General features: G+C 39.9%; 1 protein-coding gene across 3 annotated transcripts; it reads right to left on the minus strand.

Moving 5' to 3' along the window:
* Positions 1–1346: 1346 nt before the first annotated feature.
* Positions 1347–22269, minus strand: HSDL1 (hydroxysteroid dehydrogenase like 1). 3 transcript variants are annotated; one of them, XM_050923336.1, is made up of 5 exons: positions 22177–22269; positions 7752–7984; positions 6459–6904; positions 4181–4411; positions 1347–2570 (listed from the first exon to the last, which is right to left on the minus strand). In XM_050923336.1, exons 2-5 carry the CDS (start codon positions 7969–7971, stop codon positions 2469–2471), a joined length of 999 nt encoding a protein of 332 aa, XP_050779293.1. In that variant the 5' UTR covers positions 7972–7984; positions 22177–22269; the 3' UTR covers positions 1347–2468. The 3 variants fall into 3 exon arrangements, with proteins under 3 accessions (XP_050779293.1, XP_050779291.1, XP_050779290.1); XM_050923334.1 differs by lacking the exon at positions 22177–22269 and adding an exon at positions 15402–16954 and having other exon boundaries at positions 4181–4260; XM_050923333.1 differs by lacking the exon at positions 22177–22269 and adding an exon at positions 15402–16933.
* Positions 22270–22300: the final 31 nt, after the last annotated feature.

The raw sequence follows: 22300 nt of genomic DNA on the forward strand, positions 1-22300 counted from the left end.
TGGGCAGCCTAGCCTATCCTTAACCTACTGTTTCTCTCACTTATATCTAATTCTTTGTTTTTAAGTGATCTGACTTGGCTGTTTAATTTCTTAGGAACCTTTATTTGATGTTACATTCACATGATATTTATATCTCATTCCTTTTTTAGTAATTAATATTTGTGGTATTTAACCTGATTTCAATTACTTTTCAAAAGTTTGTAGACTTTAGCTGCATATGCCATTTGACTTTTATAAAAATCAGTACCGTAAGTTAAACTTCTGATTTCATATGTTTTTACATATAGTTTGAGAGTGGGCAAAATTAAAGAGTTTGTTTATTCACAGGTCACTGACTAGGACCCCAATTCCTGCAAAGACTTAAGGATGTGAATAGTTTGAGTATGGGTCTATTAATGTACTTAAAGTTGAACATGTTGAATTTTTTTTTGAAGAACCAATCACTCTCAGTGTTTTCTTGAAGAAAAAAGTTTGTCTTTCTTTAATAAAATGTGTACAGTTTGTGTACACCATTTTTGCACGTACCCACACTTACCTAAATCAATCTTGTTCATGAGCATGAGTCAATACCCAAACCATATAGGCTTATATGAAACAAATAAATTAGTGTTGTTAGACCCAACTGAATTTCACTCTAGGCAGTAACTCAGTCAGCCAATTGCTAATTAGCATTGCAAATATACTGAGTCATAAAGCACTTTGTCTCAGCTTTATATAATACAAACCTTTGGGAGGTTTCACGGTATGAACTATCTGTATATTGGACTTTAAAGAGATCTGACCAAAAATACCACAAGATATGTTTTAGAATTTGTATTTATGTAGAATTTAGGTTTGTAATTAGCCACATTGGCACCTATCCTTTATTCAATTGGGGCTGAATTCTAACCCCCCTGTACAATGTAAATATTCAGCTTTGCACAGGGCACCTATGGTAAGTGGAGTTGGGTGGTGGGGGAGAATCCTGATTTCTCAACCCACAGCTGGCACGAAGGAGTCAGTTTTATTTTGCAGCCACAACTGCATCATCTGGGCCCTATCAGAGGCTATAACCTGCTATATGCCCTCCACTGTGGGGTTTTGGGCAATGGATAGATGTAGTTGTTGGACCCATGTGAACTCTCTCTCCATGTTGCTGCCATGAAGCACTGCTCTGCTGTATAAGAGATGCAGAGTACTCCTGCATGGTCTTCCACCCTCTTGCCCTCCGTGGAGCTGTACATTGTTGCTACTGCTCTTTAGGCCTGTATCCCACAAGAGGTTGGCATTGAACATAGGGAAAATCCTGGTCTCATAGGTAACTGATCTATTAACACAAATTAGAAGATACCCACTGCTACATGAAGTTACTTCTGCATCATTTTTCTATATTTTTAATGGTCTCACTATAACAGTTCAGGGGGTGGTAATACAGAATCCTAATGATATTACATAGAAAACAGTGATAAATCTACTATGCATAATTCAGATTCTGGTTTAACGTGGGATTTATATGTAGACAACAAAAAATAGCACATTTGACTCTCAGAAAATTTAGATTTTGTGGTGAGTATTAACATCATAGTATATGGTACAAGGTGGACAGAAAGTAGTAAAAAATGCTACAGTACTAGCAACATAAAAGCAAATGTTGCAAAATTAATAGGGTTTTCACTTAGAGAAGAAAGACGACCTAAATATATTTTAAGCTCAAAAGACTCCACCTTAAATCATGGACTTTTTAAAATAGTTTTTTAAGTATCTGATTAAATTCTTCAGACATCACAGATTATTAATGGCGTATCCACTCGAAAATTGGATCAAAATCTTTCAAACTTGGTATAGGAAAGCAAGCAAACATTTTTATTTGAACTTTACTGCTGCTCTATCATAGCAATAGAGAACACACACAAACAAAAGAGTTAATAACTAAAAAGGCTTAAATGCATTCTATCTTTTTCCCAGTTTTGAAACGTAACCTTATACATTTTTCAACATAACACCTGCAATGACAAGACTGGAAAACCAACACAAGATAGTCCCCGGTAAAGAGATTTAGTTCATTTAAAATCAGAGATTGTCTTTATAACACATGATTTGCGATCCCCTTCAACTCTTCCAGTGCCCAATCCTGCAAAACACCAGGCTATCTAAATTCCCATTCATATTATTACGATTTCCATAACCAGTCAACTCCATGCAGGATCAGCACACCGTCCATTCTCATTCAATTACATGAGAAACTCAAGAGGTTTAACTATCTGAACTAAACTTGACAAAAATCAGTTATGTCCTGCTCAGCTTTTGCTCTGGGCCCAGTAGTACAAGAGAGGGGCAGGATCCAGGCTTCTCTGGTAACTATGAAACATATATTGTTTGTGATGAAGACATATTAGCAAACTGTTTGTTTTTTTTAAAAGAGTTCTTGCAATGCTCAAATTAGGCTACTGCAGTAGTTTAGCACACTGGCTATTTCCTAGATGATATTCCTAATATATTCCGCAGGATATGGCTTCCCGACGTAGAGCACTGTTGAGAATCTGCATTCCCCAAACCCAGAACCATTCTGGAATGTACTGTACAAGCAGAAACTACAAAAGAGAGGGGGAAAAATAAATTGATTAGAAAAAAAGGATCTGTTCTGTCTAGGTAAACTTGCAGTTTTTCGAACTACCATGAAAGTACAACTCCTTTTCTGAACATCAACACTTGTTATTTTACATTAAATAGAACAAACTACAGATATGATAATTAAAATTAAAAAACAAATGCTGTAACTAAATATAATGTTATGGACCTTAGAACCACCTTAGTCATACAGGTGTAAGATCAGGCTCTGCAAATATATCTTAGTTGTTTATTCATAAATTCATGCTCTCCCCTTCATTTCTTCCTAATCTCCACCCCTCACGTCCTTCCTTCTTTCCCACTTTACAAAATGATCCAAATTAGCCAGGCGGTGTCATTAGTGCTCACACCAGTCCTTTTGCAAAGTGAGGTTATGGTCACATACTGTGCAATAAAGAAAAAAGGAAATCTACATTAAACGGAGATACATTTTCAGGTAGTTGTGGCTAAAGATATGGATGTTGTAACAATTTTTTTAAACACAACAAATATTTTCAGGAAATTTTAAGTGTAATTCAATGAAAACAGTTACTGAACTGTGACATATTCAAGTTAAGAGAGGTGCAAGATGTTATATAAGAACATAAGAAGGGCAATACTGGGTCAGACCGAAGATCCATCTAGCCCAGTATCCAGTCTTCCGACAGCGGCCAATGCCAGATGCCCTATAGCGAATTAGCAGAACAGATAATCGTCAAGTGATCCATCCCGTCAACCATTCCCAGCTTCTGGAAAACAGAGGCTAGGGACACCATTCCTGCCCATCAAAGCTAATAGCTATTGATGGACCTATTCTCCACGAAGGGTACGTCTTCACTACCCGCCGTATCGGCGGGTAGCAATTGATTGCTCGGGGATTGATATATCGCGTCTCATCTAGACGCGATATATCGATCCCTGAACGCGCTTATATCGATTCAGTAACTCCACCAACCCGAACGGAGTTGTGGAATCGATAGGCGGAGCCGCGGACATCGATCCCGCGCCGTGAGGACGGTGAGTAATTCCATCTTAGATACTTCAATTTCTGCTACGTTATTCAAGTAGCTGAAGTTGTGTATCTAAGATCGATTTTCCCCCGTAGTGTAGACCAGCCCGAACTTACCTAGTTCTTTTTTGAACCCTGTTTTAGTCTTGGCTTTCACAATATCCTCTGGCAAGGAGTTCCACAGACTGACTGTGTGTTGTTTGAAAAAATACTTCCTTTTGTTTGTTTTAAACCTGCTGTTTATTAATTTCATTTGGTAAACCCTTATGTGTTTTTGAATGCAATTATTTTTAATTTTGGCTGCAAATTAAAAGTAGCTATCAGATTTTCCCTCTCCTCCTAAGGCAAAATATGTAGTCTAGTCATAATTTGATTAAACGTGGAAGCGGTCAAGAAATTTGGAGCAGTGCCTCTGGTTTAGGTTAATTGGTTTGTGGTGCTGATTAGAAATAAATGTCCAAAACTTTGCACTTGTTTTAGCTTCTTAACTCCCATGAAAATCAATGGAAGCCACAAAATTAAATTTCCCCCTTTGAAAAGGTAATGAGATTTACTAACGTAAACTAGTTGGATGAATTATGTTACCTGAATAGAATGGATCCAGTATCCTGTAGTCCTTCTGGATATCCCAAGGGTGGAAACAGCATGATGTGCATATACTTTAGCTGAAGGCATAAAAAAAAACTTGTTTGACAGAATGCGATCACCAAATTGTGTCATGTTTGTGGAGATGTAGAATGGGATTAAACTCTGAATAAAGATTCCTTTTGAAGCATATTCGTAATGTAGTGCTCTGCTGAAGTGGTCCAAGTAGGCCTGGTAAGATAAAAGCAGAAAATTAAGATTCCTCAATTTTGCATGGGGAGAAGGTGGGTAATAAAGTCTTGGTGTAAAGTATTATTAAAACTAGTATCTTGGACAACTATACTACTATTCTGACAAAAGGGTTATAAAAAAAGAAAACCTATATTTTGACATAAATACTAGAAAAAGTCCAAAATATGTTTTTATAGCATGACCGTGATTTCCAGTTTTCAACATGTTTGTTTTTTTTTTCAGCAAATTGTAGAAGACCCAGTTAATTAGTTTAAAGGTATGTCAATTTTAAAGACACTTACTTCTGGCTGAACTTTTTGTTGTACTGAAACCTACTATTGTTGCAAACACTACCTGAAGTTTACTTGGTGCATTAGACAGCAGTGTGTGTAGTCATTTTGGTCCTGCTCCTGCAAACATTATACATGTGCTTAACTTTTCATATCCACGTAGTTTCACTGAAGCTAACAGAAGTACTCGTGTGTAAAATTACATACATGCATGTTTACAGAATTAAGGCCTAAATTTGTGGGCATGGCCCAAACATTTTCCTCAGCTCATTTTATTCCCCAATGTAAAACTAACCTTTGGCATCATAAACCTGATAGCTGGGACTATGGAAATCAAGCACAGCACAATAAATAAGTTTGGCACACTCTTATCATAGTAGTATAATTGTTGTAAGGTTATCTGCTGCACTGCTACTATGGTAAATGGTTAGTCAGATGCCTGTGATATCAGTGCAGTGCTGGTAACTAAGTGGGCAGCCAGTAAGATTCTGGATTCCCACATGTGCGCATACTTTCTGCATTGCTCCATGACTTATGGATTCTCTCCCACAGTTGCTCATGGGGCATAGTGAGAAGAAGGGAGTCATCTTCCCTTCCCAAACTCACTCTGCTTGTGGAGGGAAAACAAACTAAACACTAAAAACAACCCCCCCAAAACTTTAAAAATAAAAATAATATGCCTGAAGCAGAAACTGAACCTGCAATGTAAATAGTCCCACTAGTCCTTCTCTAATTCCTGGTAGCCTTGGCCGTGATCCTGCAAACACTTAGCCTGTTAGTAGTTCAACTCAAGTCGGTGGGATTACTCACTTGCTTAAAATTAATAAAGTGTTTAAAGGATTGTGGCTTTCGTAATCCTTCCCCTTCATGGGATCTTGTATGGAGGAGGCAGGAAGTCTCTGATATTAGTTCTACTGCTATCACGAGGATTTTGGTCACTTCTAAAACTTCTAGGCAGTACTGTAATGCACCCCAATCTGGGTCTATGCCAATTATGCGATATGTATGTATCTTTTCATCCTTGCAAATGATATCTGTAACCACCCATAACCCAAGCCTGACCCCAGATGTACAGTACCTTCCCTCTCAACCTGTGTATATTTCATTTCAAACATTCACTTTAATGTATGAAATTCCACATCTAGGTAAGTGAGACATTAGGCACATCCTTTTCTCTAAATTTTGCAAAAAATAGCACTTTACTGTTCTGAAACTGACATTTAATAAAGGATTAAGTTAACAACAAAAAGAATTACCAGCAAGTAGCTATGCTAAACTACTTTTAGAGGTTTACTAGTTTACTGTAATCCACAGCAATTTACTCCTTGGAACACTTTGTCACACACTTAAAAAAATCAGCATTATATGAGAACCTGAGAATCTCTTATGTTTTAGTTAGGTAGAATATATCTTAAAACATCTGAAATGACCTGGGACTTGCCCTGTGGGGGTGGCTAGAGGAGAGAGGCAGAGAATGAAGTCCAGAGCCTTCCCTCTTCCTCTTCTTGTGTAGGGAGAAGGCACAGTCCTTGTGCTTCAGACGGCCCAGGCTAGCATCATTTGTGACACTAGCCACTCTAAATAGACCAACAGGTAAAGCTATTTTTTGTACAGCATTTACCAAATGGTGCCCTGATCCATGACTGGCGCTCTTAAGCACTATCACAATACAAATAAATAGCCTCACGCCCCTCTGCACAAGCTAGTGAAGCTCAATTGGCATGGTAGGGTAAAGCACATTCTGCACCCTGGCTTACCTTGGAGGCTGAATACACTGCCATCTGTGGCATGGGTTTGCAGCAGGATCCAGAAGAAACATTCACAATAGCACCTCTTTTCCTCTGTACCATCCCTGGCAGCACTATATGCACCATCATGTTAGCAGCAGCAATATTTACATTGACAATTTCCCATAGTTTATCCTCAGACAACCTGGTAAAATATTCCGGGCAGGTATAAAACACTCCTACATTATTCACCAAAATCCCAATGTCTTTGTCTCTGAGGGCTTCCTTAATGGAAGAGTAAATCTCACGACCTTTGCTGAAATCTGCTACTATAACAGCAGTTTCAACTTTATAGGTTTTGGCTATGTCTTTAGCTACGGCCTCCAGCTTCTCTTTGCTCCGGCTGATTAAGATAATGTTGATGCCACAGCTTGCCAGTTCTTCTGCATAGGCTTTTCCAATGCCAGCTGTGCTACCTACAGTAGAAAGTAAGATAGTAAAGTGGAGATACAGCAGCTAGTATGGTGACCCCAGTTTTCTGTTTCCGCTTTCATTTCATTATGATATTGTTCCCCTTTAAGGTGATAAGAAATAAGTGATCAGCCCTGATCTCAATAAAACCATGCCAGAGAGAGACTTGTCTGTTACAATCAGTTAAAACCTCAAATCAAGTAGTAAATATACCCCAAAGTAGTAAATGTAACTATGAGAGTGGTACAGGTTTTAGAGCCCAGGATTAGAAGACTGAGGCAAGTCTGGCAAAGAGAGTATGTCAGAGGGACAAATTTTACCCTGATCCAAATCTGAGTGCTTTGTGTAAGTCTTTATACAAAGAATGTGAACAAGATAGTGGGTATATATCTGCTTGCCATTCTGCTCCTCCAATAGTCACTTTTCAACTAGAGGTCTTCTTAGATGTCAACAGCTTCTGAGTCTGATCAGACACGCAGAAGCAGCAGAGTGGCTAACTAAAGGAAAAAGAATGGCAAAATCCAGTAATATTTGCACGGAAAGAGGTTGTGTCAGATTGTAAGAGCACAACTGAAGTCAGTAGGACTCCCTAAGCACCGAGAGACTGGATCCTCTGTTTAAAAGGGATGAAAAGTATTGCTGGAGAGTTTGTCAATGCTGTTATTTCAGGGCCAGTATGTACTATGAAAGGTCCAGATTCATCTGAAAAATAGCTTCACAAAATATAGTACATATATCACTGAAGGGTAGATAATTACTAAGGGCAAGGAGGGGAAAAGCATCTTTCAAATCAAACACAAGTACGACTGGCTTTCAGATAAAAACAACAGACACACTGTTGCATTCTCTTACCAGTGACTACAGCCCATCTTCCATACTGCTTGACAAAATCAGCCCTGCTCACCAGCCTGGGGATGAAATGCAACCTGATCAAGCTGTAAGAATCACACACAAGAGTGAGGCATTTTCTGGCCATATACCAGGCTCCAACTAAAGCCAATGCCTCCATATAACTACTGCAGGAACGACCAATCTCCCTGTACAAGAGGTAGAAACTGTCAACTGCAGCCATGGCAATCAGAAATCTAAAAAATAAAACACAGGTGATATATAAGCAATTATCAAACTCCACCCATTTAGCAGAACATAAATATTACACTGACCATAGCTTAGAACAGAATAATCTGATTGAAATGAGGTGGAATTTTACTCTTTTTGTATGGATGTTTAGTAAAATTTCAAGATGGAAGGAAGCAAGGGCACCAACACAGAACCATGCAACTGTTGAACATTTGGAAAGTCCACTGTTAGCAGCAGTCTGACTTTCTTTTTCCCATAATGTAAGCCAGTTTATCACCACCTCCCCCCAAAATAAGATTGTTTCAAATCCACCCTACTTAAAATCCTGATCTATAGTTCATCTTTTCTTGGCTTCTTTATTGCAACGCTTCCCCAGATAGCAACAAAAATGAAAAAGGTTTAGAAAACCTGATCTGTTAGGAAAGGTAAAAAATATGTGCATATTTAGTCTTGAGATAAGATGACTAACGGGGAACCTGATAACCTTCAAATATGTTACAAAGAGGATGTTGATCAATTGTTCTCCATGTCTAGTGAAGATAAGGCAAGAACTAAGGGGCTTAATCTGAAGCAAGGAAAATCTGTCTAATGATAAGAGTAGTTAAGCACTAGAATAGCCTTCCAGGGGAGACTGTGGAATCCCCATCATTGGAGGTTTTTAGGTATTTGTCCAACCTGTTCTTATCAAGGATGGTCTATGTTTACTTGGTCCTGCCTCAGGACAGAGGACTGGACTTCATTCCTTCAAGCCCTACATTTCTATGATTCTTGGTGCCCCAAGTCCTATCTCCGGACTGTCACATGAATGATGATTTCACCCATCCTACCGCATGTTCCCACACATGGGCAACACCAACAACACCGCTAATTCCCTATTACCTCCAAGATCAAAACTGCAGTTCTTGTTTTGAAGACACTATATGGCCTTGCACTGGCTTCCCGCTCATTTCTTCATGCCTACTTCTGCTCATTCTGCACCTACCTCTTCTTTCTGTCCCAGCCCCCAACCAATTTCACCACGATTGGTACAAAATCCTTCTACTTTACTACTCCCAACTACCTACAATTGTTTCCCTTTATCTATCACCTCCCCTTCCTACCCCACCCCCCATTTGGCTTTCCATTTCTTTTCAAATCTCAGGTGAAAAAAATCACTTTCATCTCTCCTATGTATTATTTAATTTCCTCTCTGCTATTGTTTTGGATTTCTCTCTGTAATTGTATTATTTACTCCTGTGAAGCATTTGGGCATGCAAGACATTCAGGCTTGGCAGAATCCAATTTTTATTTTTTTTCTAATTTTGACAGACAATATCAATGCTCATTTTAAAGCTTTTTTCTATTTTTATCAACTTACATTTTCATACTTTCACAAAATTTGGGGTTTAAAGCTTCTTTTTATTACCTATTTATATTTGCACTGTTGCAGGAAAGTGTTGGGTGTCAGACAATTATTTAATAAGAGCCTCTAACAAGTTCTCAAGAATTTCTCTTAGTTTGCTGATCTTTAAATTTCAACTATCATCTACGGCAATACCGTTTAGTCAGTTTGTGTGTGGTGAAATAGATACCCAAATTTATGATAAAAATCTCATCTTTCCCAGCCTAAAGATGTTACATACAGCATATAGTTGCAACATATTGTACATATTCTACTCCTACAAGTGCCTGCAAAATGTTTTGCCTATGAACATTATTGTTTTCTGCTACTGGGATTGCAACACATAGGAACTGGCAAGAGATTAGGATTAGAAACAGGGAGTTAGAATTCCACAAGAGGATAAAGAAGTTTATGTGAACCACTCCTCTGCATTAATTAAAGACATGCACAGCTCAGTATTTGTATAGTTACTTGCCAATTACGGGATGCATATACTGTAGCCTGGTTTCAGAAAATACTGTGGAAAGTGCAGCCCACAGGCAATCTAACAAAATTTAATGCTAGTTTTGTCAATGACTTCAACATGATCATGTAGAGAAGCTACGAGATTAATATAGTTCTACTGGTCAGATACACAGGGTGAAACAAAAAAGTAAGCTCCTGAAAACCTGTAGTTACAGTCATAAAATACAGTATTGGGGAGACAGGGGTGATTAATAAAAAGGACTCTCTGTCCCAACTAAACTTCAACTCTGGCTATTCTGTTCTGAGCTACCTATGTTCCTCCTATTGTTTCAGTTGAAGATATTCTTCCCTTTCTGTCCTAAATTAATATGCAGTATTCCTAACTTTGGAATATTAAGTTAGATGCAACATCCTACTTGCGAAATGACTACATTTTAGTGAAGGGTCTAGTGACCCATATATTGTCTGTAAAGCCCACTGCAATCTGCGTCTTTTGGATAAAACATACTAATTGTGAAGCTTAACAGGCATGTGAAAAATGATCATCACTTTGAGCTACATTGAACAGCATATTTCTTATTTTACTAGACTGAATTATAGTCCATCTTCTTATTATGCAGAAACTAGCAAAAACTAACATATCACAACATAAAGCTTCACACGTTCAAAAGTGCATGCCCAATGCGCACACATCTAAACCCGGGATTTATAAACTCTCCAATGGCTCCAACCTGTGCATGGACCCTGGGTTGTCTACAAAACACTTGGAAATGTGGGTGAAAATGTTTACTTCAAATTCTAGTTTGTTGCCCAAAAGAGCATAAAGTTAATGCAGTACTAATGTAAAATGTAGTTTTGTGCATGTGATTTGTCACCATATAAAAAGCTGAATTCAGCTACATGTGTCTTTTCAACAGCCTATTGTTATTTATTCTGCAGTCATTAATTACTCTTTTACTAATTATAAGTGACTATGAGTTTACAATCTAGCCATTTCAAAAACTGATTTTGAAATCATGTCAGATACTACACATACTGCTGATTCATCATGCCAATATTTGTGGTTTTACAAATATATTTTCTGAAGTTTTGTGCTGCCCTAATATTTTAACATTCCATGTTGCTGTATGAGCGAGACTCACTCACACCAAATGGCAAACAATCTGTGTAGGAGATACTGTTGAAACTGATGATATACAGAGTGCTGTAAAACACAAACTTGAGAAGGAAAAAAAATCACTTTTTCTGCTAACCTCTTTCAGCTAGTCATTACTTGTAACAGAAGCAGGTAATACAGACAGAAAGGCAGTTTTTAACTTGATGTTATCCTTTTAACTGCCCTCACAGATTTAATGCTCTTATCAGATAAATCTCTGCAGGTGGTTTGCTTTTGAATGCTTCTAGTCTGGTCCACCAAACCACCACCCTCTCTGCATTCAAATGCTGCCTTAAAACTGCAACAGCCACGAGTGATTCCATTATAATATTCTAAACAACTTTGTTTTCCCACCCATTTGTACACATACCTAAACTGAGTTACTATATGATCTGCTATTTACTTGTATGACCCCACTGCCATAATATCCAAGTACCTTCTGACTTCTCTCTTCTCTCATCCTGATGGAGAAATAATGTGGCTAGTTTGCCTGTTAACACTTGTTCTTCCTCTCCCTATTATTTGTACCTTCACTCACCATATCATATCTATTATAAATTTGTAAGTTCTTCAAATGGAAAGATAAGGTCTCTGCCCTGTTCTCCAAATCATCCACTGCACTTCTAGCCATTTTGAAATGAATGATAATTCTTTGAAGTCATAAAAATCTCAAATGCCTGTGAGAGTCTGAATTTATTTTTTCCAAACTAAGTAAAGTAAAACGCATTTTGTATTCATTGAAATCTGGAAACTGAAATTAACTTCACATTTTTAAGGAGCAGGAATATCTTCTACCAGATGCTGCTGTGAGGGGCTCTAATTGAAAAGTAAAATCATTTTAATTTTAAATTTATTTCTATAAAGGCAGTGGCAAAACTAATAAGAAAAACCTCCAGTTTTAGGGACCAACCTGTGGTGGTGCTTTCAACAAAATATGTTAAAACAACTTCAGGAATGATTGAAGGATTAGACCCCTTTGAATAGTATTAAACACGATGAAGTCTGCATGAGGAACATTAATGTTTTACTGGCACTGGACATCGAACACAGAAAAAAATGGACTCCCAGTTAGGGTTGCCACCTATCCAGGTTTTCCCAGGATCATCCCTTCTTTGAGGTAGTTGTCCCAAGAAACCTGTAAGGGGGCTTAGTACACATTGGCAGATGTCCAGTTTTATGGGCTCAGGATCATACTGACACAGCTATCCCTTTTTTTGTGCCTCAGAGGTGGCAACCCTTTTTCATTGCACATGGGAAGAATTAAGGGATTGGGGAAAACAATACATTGGTTTAAAAAAAATCTGGTCCTTAACTGACCTAAAAGTGCCCCTTTAATCTAATGCATGCATGAAGCTCTCAGTACAAAGGGCATCATTTTAAGAGGAAAAAAAAATTCAAGATCAATACAGTATAAAAGAACCTCTGCTTGTTAATAAAACTCTCCATAAGACTCTATGAAAGCCTGCCCAAGCTAATAGCTCTTACACCAGTGGTTCTCAAACTTTTATACTGGTGACCCCTTTCACATAGCAAGCCTCTGAGTGTGATTCCCCCTTATAAATTAAAAACCCTTTTTAACATATTTAACACCATTATAAATGCTGGAGGCAAAGCGGCGTTGGGGTGGAGGTTAACAGCTTGCGACCCCCATATAATCTCGCGACCCCCTGAGGGGTCCCAAACCCCAGTTTGAGAACCCCTGTCTTACACTATGTCCAGAGGGCTGCCAAATGCAGATTCCAGTGAACTGTTGACGACAGCAGACTATACAAGCATGCTCAACTGTGAAAGTCCTGCCACCAGCACTGGAAAGTAATCCCAGAACTGACCTGAAGATCTCAACTTCCATGGTGGGGCATTTTCATTTCTTATTCACAGAGCACTCTAAGTGTACGTGACACTTTCCAGAACACACAGAAGGCTTAGGTTCCTGTCCTGAAGGGGTTACAATCTAATTTTAACAAATACAATACTGTATATAGCACAAGTACACACAGAACCACCATTGTGGAGGAGATAAATAATGGAAGATTACAAAAACAGGTGAGGTTTAAAGCGATGAAGGAAGCTGCTTGACATGCAGGAAAGGGGGCTGCATGAGAGATGGTGAAAAACCAGAAGTAAGAGGAAACCAAAGAAGTTAGAGAGGATATGGAGGACAAGAGAGGGGAAGATTATGATGAAATGATATTTGAGACGTATTAAAAATATAAATGGTTAAAACTCCTTAACTCCCTTTTAAAAACTGGATGGTTCTATCTTTATTTCAATCACCAATATTGACATTTTGATCTATTTTAACAATTACCTCCTGAGTAAATATATTCAGGATAAACTGCTTCCATTTTATCATCATCTTTGTAAATTATCCAACTAAAACAGCTGTCTTCAGTCCTTATCTTTACACAAGACACTGTTGCTTATGTGTTTCATGTTATTGAAACATCTGAGGAAGTGGGTATTCACCCACGAAAGCTCATGCTCCAAAACGTCTGTTAGTCTATAAGGTGCCACAGGATCCTTTGCTGCTTTTATGGTGTTTCATGTTATTACTCTACAGAAAACACAGAACCACAGAGTCACTGGCTCAAGGACTCAATTTATACAAACATAATATACAAATCAGATAGAAAATACAAGTAATCAGAGGATGGATTCTCCACAGTGCAGGTTTTATGTAAATAATATAAAAGTATAACAACAGATTTTACATCTAGAAATGTGACAGCTAGATACTCACACATCCGTGGCTTAAAGGAGTAACACAGAAATGCTAGGTGTCTCATCACTTCCTGGAATTTTACTCATTCTTTAATATGTTACGGTTGGCTCAACTGAACTTGCCTAACTGCAACTATAACACTATGGCATCTTTAAGAGGGCATACGGATGTATTTTTAATCTTTTAGATCAGGAGCATCAGATCTTGGCATTACAGTCTGTATTTATTACTTGGGATGCCCTACAGCTATATTAGCTATAAAATGGAGATGAAAGTAATGCAGAAAAGTAATTCAGCAGAATCTAGTGTAATGCTCCTCAGTTGGCAAGTAGCACGATTGCCATGACCAATGTAAATAAAAAGATTTACTTCCAGCCTGATGCACACAAGATCTATTCCCTGCATACACACACTCTTGTGCCCTATGAGTTCAGTAAAGCACCATCTCGTTTTGAAAATATCTTGGGACAGTCAATGCTACATTCTTTGCAAATCAGATAATCTTGCTTCAAAATTGGCCATGTTTCTCCTCCCCCACCACTCCAGTCACCATCTGTACCCCCATGTCTTTTGCCCACAAACTCTTCAGTCCCCACAATTCTCTATTTTATCTTCCAGCCCATTTGAAGCCTGCGTGCATATATTACATCCCAAAATTACGCTTTCTTGCTTTGCTGCTTTAAGACATTGTACAGACACATTTAACGCACTATTGACAAACACCTCCCGATATTTCTCTTGGCTTCTTTGTATTATTCTTCCTTGTATGCTATCGGCTAAGTCGACTCAAGGTCTTTGCTGATGACAGCAGATGGAGATCTCTGGCAGCATACAGAATGGTAGGGGACTGCAGGTGGGTAGCATTGGTTGAAGAGGATGCAAGGTCAGAGCAGCTAGGCGATGTGTTGATCCAGCGCATCCTATATCAGCAGGCTTCTTGACATAATTCAGAGCTGCCTTTTTCCAGTGGCAACTGTGATGGAGCAGTACTACCACCTGTTCTCTCTGGCTGAATCACCCTCCTGTTGATTACAGCAGGAATGAATCTGACCATATGCCTACTTTTGGTTCGCTCATCAATCACTCAATTTACACTGAAATTCACACAGCTCTCTCTCGTGAATATTCCTTTCTCTACTTCTATTTATTCACTTGTGTAAGTCAAGGCCATTTGTGTAAAACAGACAGAAGTGGGACTGACACTTACCCAGGAAGCATCCCGCTTTTCATCCTGATTGATTTCCCTTTGCTAACCCTGCCTTCTCTCTAGGCCAGTGGTTCTCAAATTTTTATACTGGTGACTCCTTTCACATAGCAAGACTCTGAGTGTGACACTCCCCTTAAATATATTAAAAAGTTTTTTTAATTTATAACACCATTATAAATGCTGGAGGCAAAACGGGGTTGGAGTGGAGGTTAACAGCTCGCAACCCCTCATGTAATAATCTCTTCACCCTCTGAAGGGTCCTGAACCCCAGTTTGAGAACCTCTGCTCCTAGGCCATTTTCTCATATCAATACTTTTCTATTCTACGCTTTTTGACCCTGTCAGTTTCCTACCTTGCAGAATTTTTACCTGTAAATTATTTAAAAAACAAATGCCTCCCCTCCAGCTTCCTATTAATAATTCACTTCAAAAAGAAGCTGATTGTAGGTGGCATAAGCATGTTCGCTTTATTTTTAGTAGGTTTTTTCTTACCCGATAAGTCCAGACATTACATCAGAACACAAGTCAAGAAACCCATGAATTTTACATATCCTGTGAAAAATTGGTCCAAGGTTTCTGGTTATACTTTTGAAGGCATTTTCTATTAAATAATAAACCAAGAAGCAAATCCTCTCTGAAGTTCTGCTCATTGCTTTAATAGTTTCAGCCTGAGAAGCTTCAAGATCAGAGTAAAACCTGGATAGTGGATTCTCACATTGCCTGGCAAGTGTATCAATAGTGTCACTGGCAAACTACAGGTCACAAAGATCCAAAATCCAGGTTTTCTGATGTTCAAATTTTAAAGAGGAGCAGCAGGTCCGACATTTCTAAGTCCTGCATATGCTATAAAAAAGGTAAGCTGCAAAATTATGTTTGCAGTGTAGCCATTATATAATACACTGATATTACTTGAAGATTTTAAGGCTAGGACCCAACCATAGTTCACCCTGATTTCTTTTGGGGAAAAATAGTATTTATAATATTATTGACGTAGATACCTTAAAAGAACCTGGATATAAAAGTGCTAAAGCCACAATAGAATGAGTCAGTCACATGGTAATCCTGGAGCATATTTATTCCTACTGAAAGTCAGAGTAATTTCAGAGACTTCAACTGAATTATACCTTTTTCAGTCACTCTAAATTTGGCCCATTACATTTTTTTGCTAAGGAAAACAAAATGCTTGCTTTTGTTTTGTTTTTCCAATGATGGAAATGAAATTTGTGAGCATCACGACACTAGGGACAAACTGGAAGAAGGATGTTAACTTTTTTGTATAGAGAAAAATGGAAATTCAAGAGACAAAAATCCTACTTAAGTCAACTATACATTACAAATATCAAGAGCATGGGTATAACTAACACCATTTTGTTATGGTTCCTAAACATTTTGAGCAGTCAATACACAACGATTATGAACATTAAAGAAATTATCAACACACAGATCATTATTCATGTAATACTAACAATAAGACTTAGTGCTATATGGAAAGAGCATAGTATTGTTATATATCATTTTCATCCATGGGTGTAGAAGTAATTTATGAAGTGGGGAGAGCATCTCAATCCCTATTTGGCAGGTGGGAAAAATGAAGCAGAAAATCATCTCCTGGGCTTCCAATGCAATGCCCTACCACTGGACACTTAGGCTCCAATTCAGTAAAGCACTTATGGATGTGCTTAACTGTATACAAAAAAAGGTGTACAAGTCCATCTTTGTCAAGCAAAACACTAACTCATGCTTAGTGCAGCACACAATATCTGAATTATATAAATACTTCATGCAAAGCACAGTCAAGCACTCAAAAGCCAAGAAAAGCCTAATTATTGTCACACGCAACGGCCTAACTCTGTGAGGCTGAAACTGGTTCCTTGTCTGTGCTTCTCAGTTCCCCCATTCGCTACATGTGGATTAGGAGGCAGTTATTAATTGCATACTATTCATTCAGAATGACCATTTCCTTATTCAGCACACAAGATGCTTGATGCACAGAGAATGAGAATGAGGTACAGCCCTTATTTTAAACAGCTTATTAAAAATAGAAGCAAAGAGGAAAACAATTGCTTTCAAAGAATTTTAAAAATATTAATTCCCACTGGGAAAATTACCTACTTATTTTGAAATATTTTAATAAATGAAATATACTGATAAATTATTATTTCAGTGCATTACTGTATCTTCCTTGTTCAATGACTGCATCCCTGCTTCATTCACTGAGCACCACCCAACCTGAATGAGGCAAAGCAATTACCAAGAAATAGTGACTGTAGAATACTGTAATATATGTTCTCCTCTCACCCTGACCTCCTCTCCCCACCCACATCCAGAACCAGAATCACCAAGGTTATAACCTAATCATTCAGGATTCAGTGGGCAAAAAGGGAAGGGAAGTGACACTTCATGTCAAAAATGACATTACCTGCTTCTAAATCACTGACAACTTGGAAGAAAATGATCTTGAATGCTTATGGATCAGTGTCCTAACAGATAAAGCACAAGATAGGGTATCAGTTGGTATCTGCCACAAACCACCCTTAGTGTGATTTGAACAGGATGACCAGCTCCTTAGGAACATATAGAAAAAAGGCTGCATGATGATGGGGAACTTCATGGGGGACTTCAATCTGAGCAACAGACACTGGAGGTTTCATATGCTGCCAGAACTAAAACATCCTCAGAATTTCAAAACATAGACAACCATCTCCTATCTCAAAAGCATTGCAACCAACACAGGGGAATTCTATATTAGATCTTCTCCTGACAGAAAAAGGAAATGATCACAGAATGAAAATTTTGGGTTAGCTTAGATACAAGTGATCACATTTGTTATGTGCAAACCAAATAAAGTTCAAACCAGTAATACATATACTTGGTGCTTTTTACGGGCTAATTTCATAAAAATTAAAAACTATTATATGCCAAATCACATTTAATCAGAAAAACGTGAATAATTGGAAATTGTTCAAGAACATTTTACTAGAGGCCCAAAAAGCCATAGTCTCACAACTGAGAAAAAAAGATTGTACTGGCTAAAAAACAACTTGGCTTAGAGGGGAAGAAAAGGCAGCTGTAACAAACAAAACAATATAACAAATTGAAGGGGAGGTTGATTAAATCAGAAACTAGGAATTGTAGAACATTGATAAGGGAAGCTGAAAGAAACAAGGAACACTCTACAGGCAGTAGAGTTAAGGAAAATAAGGAGAGGGTTTTTTGTTTTTCTTTTAAGAATATTAGGAACAAAAAGAATCCTAACAATGGTGTCAGTCCATTACTAGATGGAAATGGTAGAGCCTTCAATAATAATGCAGAAAGTTCAATAAATATTTCTGTTCTGTATTTGGGGGGAAAAACAAAGATAATGTAGTTATCTAGTTATCTCATATGATAAAAAAACACTTTCCATTCTAATAGTAACACAGAAGGATGTTAAACAGCAGCTACCAAGTTAAACATTTTAAAATCAGCAGGTCTGGATAACTTGAATCAAAGAGATTTAAAAGAGCCAGCCAAGGAGTTTGCTGGACCATTTATGTCGATTTTCAACAACTTTTGGAACACTGGGGAAATTCCAGAAAACTGGAAGAAAGCTAATGCGCCAACATTTTAAAAGGGTAAACAAAATGATTCACGTAACCATAGACCTGTCAGCCTGATATCAATCTTGAGCAAAATAATAGAGTGGCTGATACAGGATTCAAATAATAAAGAATTAAAGGGAAGTAATATAATTAATACCATTCATCATGTGTTTATGGAAAATAAATCCTGTCAAACTAACTTGATATAGTCTGTTTGGTTTTTTAAATGAAATTAGAAGTTTGTTTAATAAAGGTAATAGTGTTGCTCCAACATACATGGACTTCTGTAAGGCAGTTGATTTGGTACCTCATAATATTTTCATTAAAAGATTAAAATGTTACAAAACTAACCTGGAACACATTAAATGGATTAAAAACTGGCTAATTTACAGATTTCATAATGTAGTCATAAAAGGGGAATATAATTGTGTGGGTGTGTACAGGGATTGGTTTTGGGCCTATGCTATTTAACATTTTTATCAATGAGCTGGAAGAAAACATTAATCACTGAAAAAATTTAAAGATGACACAAAAATTGGGTGCATGGTAAATAATGAAGAGAACAGGTCACTGGTATAGAGCGATCTGGATTGCTGGGAAGCTGGGCGAAAATAAACAGTATGCATTTTAATATGACCAAATGTAAAGTCATGAATCTAGGAAAAAAGAATGTAGCCCATACTTACAGGATCAACTGAACATGACCTTACAGTGATATACTATGGCCAAAAGGGCTGATACAATTATTGGATGTATGAACAGGGAAATCTCAAATAAGAGTATTTAGGTTATGCTACCTCTGTATTTGGCACTGGTGTGACAAATTGGAGAGAGTTCAAAGGAAGACACACAAAAGCAATTAAAGGATTGGAAAATATGCTTTATATTGAGAGAATCAAGGCACTAAATTCATTTTCCTTAATTAAGAGAAGATTATGGGCAGACTTGATCACAGTTTATAATACTTACATGAGGAACAATTATTTGATAACAGGCTTGTTAGTAATGATAATATAGTATTTAGGCCTGTTTATTTGCCTGAGATAGAATTTTAGGTTTTGTTTGCCCATTTGTATTTTGAAGTTTTTAAAATACAACTGTTTGTGTCTTATATTCTTACTGACATAAGTGAACAAAGGCAGTGTGTGTTGCTTCTGCCTACAGCCAGATAGGTTTTTAGTAAAATGAGAAAAGATAAGAAATAGAGTTAAAGTGTTGCTGGGTAGGGTGGGAGTTTAATATACAAATGTACAATTGAAGGAAAGTTCTGCCTCAACTACTCTCCCAAGATAAGGTTAAGTAACCATCTGGGAGGGGCAAGGAGGATGAGGGGAGAGGTATAAGAAACACAAAGTAAAAGAAAAGGTGCCCCTGGCTGGTACATAATATCACTCCCTACCCCTCCCCATGGGGTACAAAAGAGGTGATACCAAAGCCCCCATACTCAAGACCCTCCAAAACAGAACATGACCATAAATTGTAGGGGGTGGTACCAGGGATGAGCACTACAGGTAGAGTTAAGCCTATTAAGGGGGAGGGAGGAAGAGCTCTAAGGATGTAGAGATGTGCATATGCTTGCTTGTTAACCCCAGTAAACATCACATTGCCTGCACTTTGGACTATGACCTTCTGCTTTCTTTCTGCAGGACAAGAACCAAGAGAGGGTGGGGGAGCCCTAATGGGCTCTTCAAGCAAGCAGAAAGTAGGGTTGCCAACTGTCTAATCACACAAACTCAAACACCCTTGCTCCACCCTACACTGAGGCCCCTCCCCCTGCCACACACCTTCCCCAAGGCTCTGCCCTGCTTACTCCATACCCCCTCTCTCTGTTGCTCACTCTACCCCACCCTCACTCACTTTCACCAGGCTGGGGCTGGGCTACAGAGGGGGTGCAGGGTGCAAGCTCTGGGAGGGAGTTTGGATGCTGAACGAGGCTCAAGGCTTGGGCAGGAGATTGGGGTGCAGGCTCCAGGAGGGAGTTTTGGTGCAGGAGGGGATGGAATACAGGAGGGGTGTAGGCTCTTGAAGGGAGCTTGTGGTGCAGGGCTGGGGTGGGGTACAGGAGGGGGTGCAGGCTCTTGAAGGGGGTTTGGGGCTCAGGGCTGGAGTGCAGGCTCTAGAAGGGAGTTTGGGTACAGGAGAGAACTCAGGGCTGGGGCAGGGGTGTAGGAGGGAGTGGGCTCCAGCCAGGAGGTGCTCCCTGCCTACCCTGGCCCTGTGCCGCTCCCGGAAGAGGCTGACATGTCCCTCTGGCAATGGCTCCTAGGTTGGGGGGTGCAGGGGGCCTCCACACACTGCCCATGCTCACAGGCACCACCCCCACAGCTCAAATTGGTTGCAGTTCCCAGCTAAAGGGAAGCTGTGGAGTCAGCACATGGGGGGGGGGGAAGCACATGGAGCCCCTCCCACTCCATCCCCACCACACGTGATGGCGGCTTCTGGGAGCGGCATGGGGTCAGGGCACGTAGGTAGCCTGCCTTAGCCCTTCTGTGTCCCCAGACTTTTAGAGCCTAAAAATCTCCCAGTTTGGCTTCAATAGCCTCCAGTAGATAGGGCCTGATACCGGGAGGGGTGGTCACCCTAACAAAGATAGGTCTAACAAGATCCAATAGCCAGAAGTTGAAGCTAAGCAAGTCTGAAGATAAGGTGTAAATTAACAACAATTTACCAAAGTCATGGTGGATTCTCCAACACTAGCAACTTTTAAGTTGGATGTTTTTCTAAAAGATATACAGTACTCTAGGTCAAACAGGAATTAGTTCAGGGAAATCCATGTCCAGTGTTAGAACAGGTCAGACCAGAAGACCACAGTGTGGACTCTCCTGGTTTTATAGTCTAGAAAACCCACATCTCCCATCCCCTACTTAGACCCCCCCTTCCCTTCACCCAGACCCTCTTCCTCCTCCTCCACATATATCCCGTAAACCCAAATACCCTGTCTCCTCTTCCCAGCCCCCTCTACCCAATCCTCTGTCTTCCTAGACCCTCACTCCCCACATAGCCCACACCCTGTCCAGACCTGCCCCCATATACCCTCTAAGCCCAGCCCCCTCTCCCTAGACCCTCACTCCCCACGTCCCACACCCTGTCCAGACCCCCCCTCCACATATACCCCCTAAGCCCAGCCCCCTCTCCCTAGACCCTCACTCCCCACGTCCCACACCCTGTCCAGACCCCCCCTCCACATATACCCCCTAAGCCCAGCCCCCTCTCCCTAGACCCTCACTCCCCACGTCCCACACCCTGTCCAGACCTCCCCCCATATACCCTCTAAGCCCAGCCCCCTCTCCCTAGACCCTCACTCCCCACGTCCTACACCCTGTCCAGACCCCCCCATATACCCCCTAAGCCCAGCCCCCTCTCCCTAGACCCTCACTCCCCACGTCCCACACCCTGTCCAGACCCCCCCCATATACCCCCTAAACCCAGCCCCCTCTCCCTAGACCCTCACTCCCCAGGTCCCACACCCTGTCCAGACCCCCCCCATATACCCTCTAAGCCCAGCCCCCTCTCCCTAGACCCTCACTCCCCAGGTCCCACACCCTGTCCAGACCCCCCCCCCATATACCCTCTAAGCCCAGCCCCCTCTCCTTAGACCCTCACTCCCCACGTCCCACACGACCCCCCCTAAGCCCAGCTCCCTTCCCCTGTGCCTGCTTCGCCCAGCTCCTGCTGACTCCCCGTACCTGCGCGCGCGGAGCACGAGCACTAGTCCGGCCGAATTCCAGTTCTCCTCCAGCACAGGCCCCGCCCACTCCCAGACCACCTGACTCCGTGTGGGTAAGGTCCGGGGGCGGGACGCTCCGGACG

The sequence above is a fragment of the Gopherus flavomarginatus genome, chromosome 14 (genome assembly GCF_025201925.1).
Source record: "Gopherus flavomarginatus isolate rGopFla2 chromosome 14, rGopFla2.mat.asm, whole genome shotgun sequence".
NCBI lineage: Eukaryota > Metazoa > Chordata > Testudines > Testudinidae > Gopherus > Gopherus flavomarginatus.

Excerpts from the sequence above, each read along its gene's own strand:
- HSDL1 (XM_050923333.1), bottom strand. The coding sequence starts at position 15,559 with ATGAGCAGAACTTCAGAGAGGATTTGCTTCTTGGTTTATTATTTAATA. Across the intron at positions 6,905-7,751 it reads AAGATGGGCTGTAGTCACTG|GTAGCACAGCTGGCATTGGA; the intron begins GTAAGAGAATGC and ends TTTCTACTGTAG. Across the intron at positions 4,412-6,458 it reads CAGTGTATTCAGCCTCCAAG|GCCTACTTGGACCACTTCAG; the intron begins GTAAGCCAGGGT and ends TTATCTTACCAG.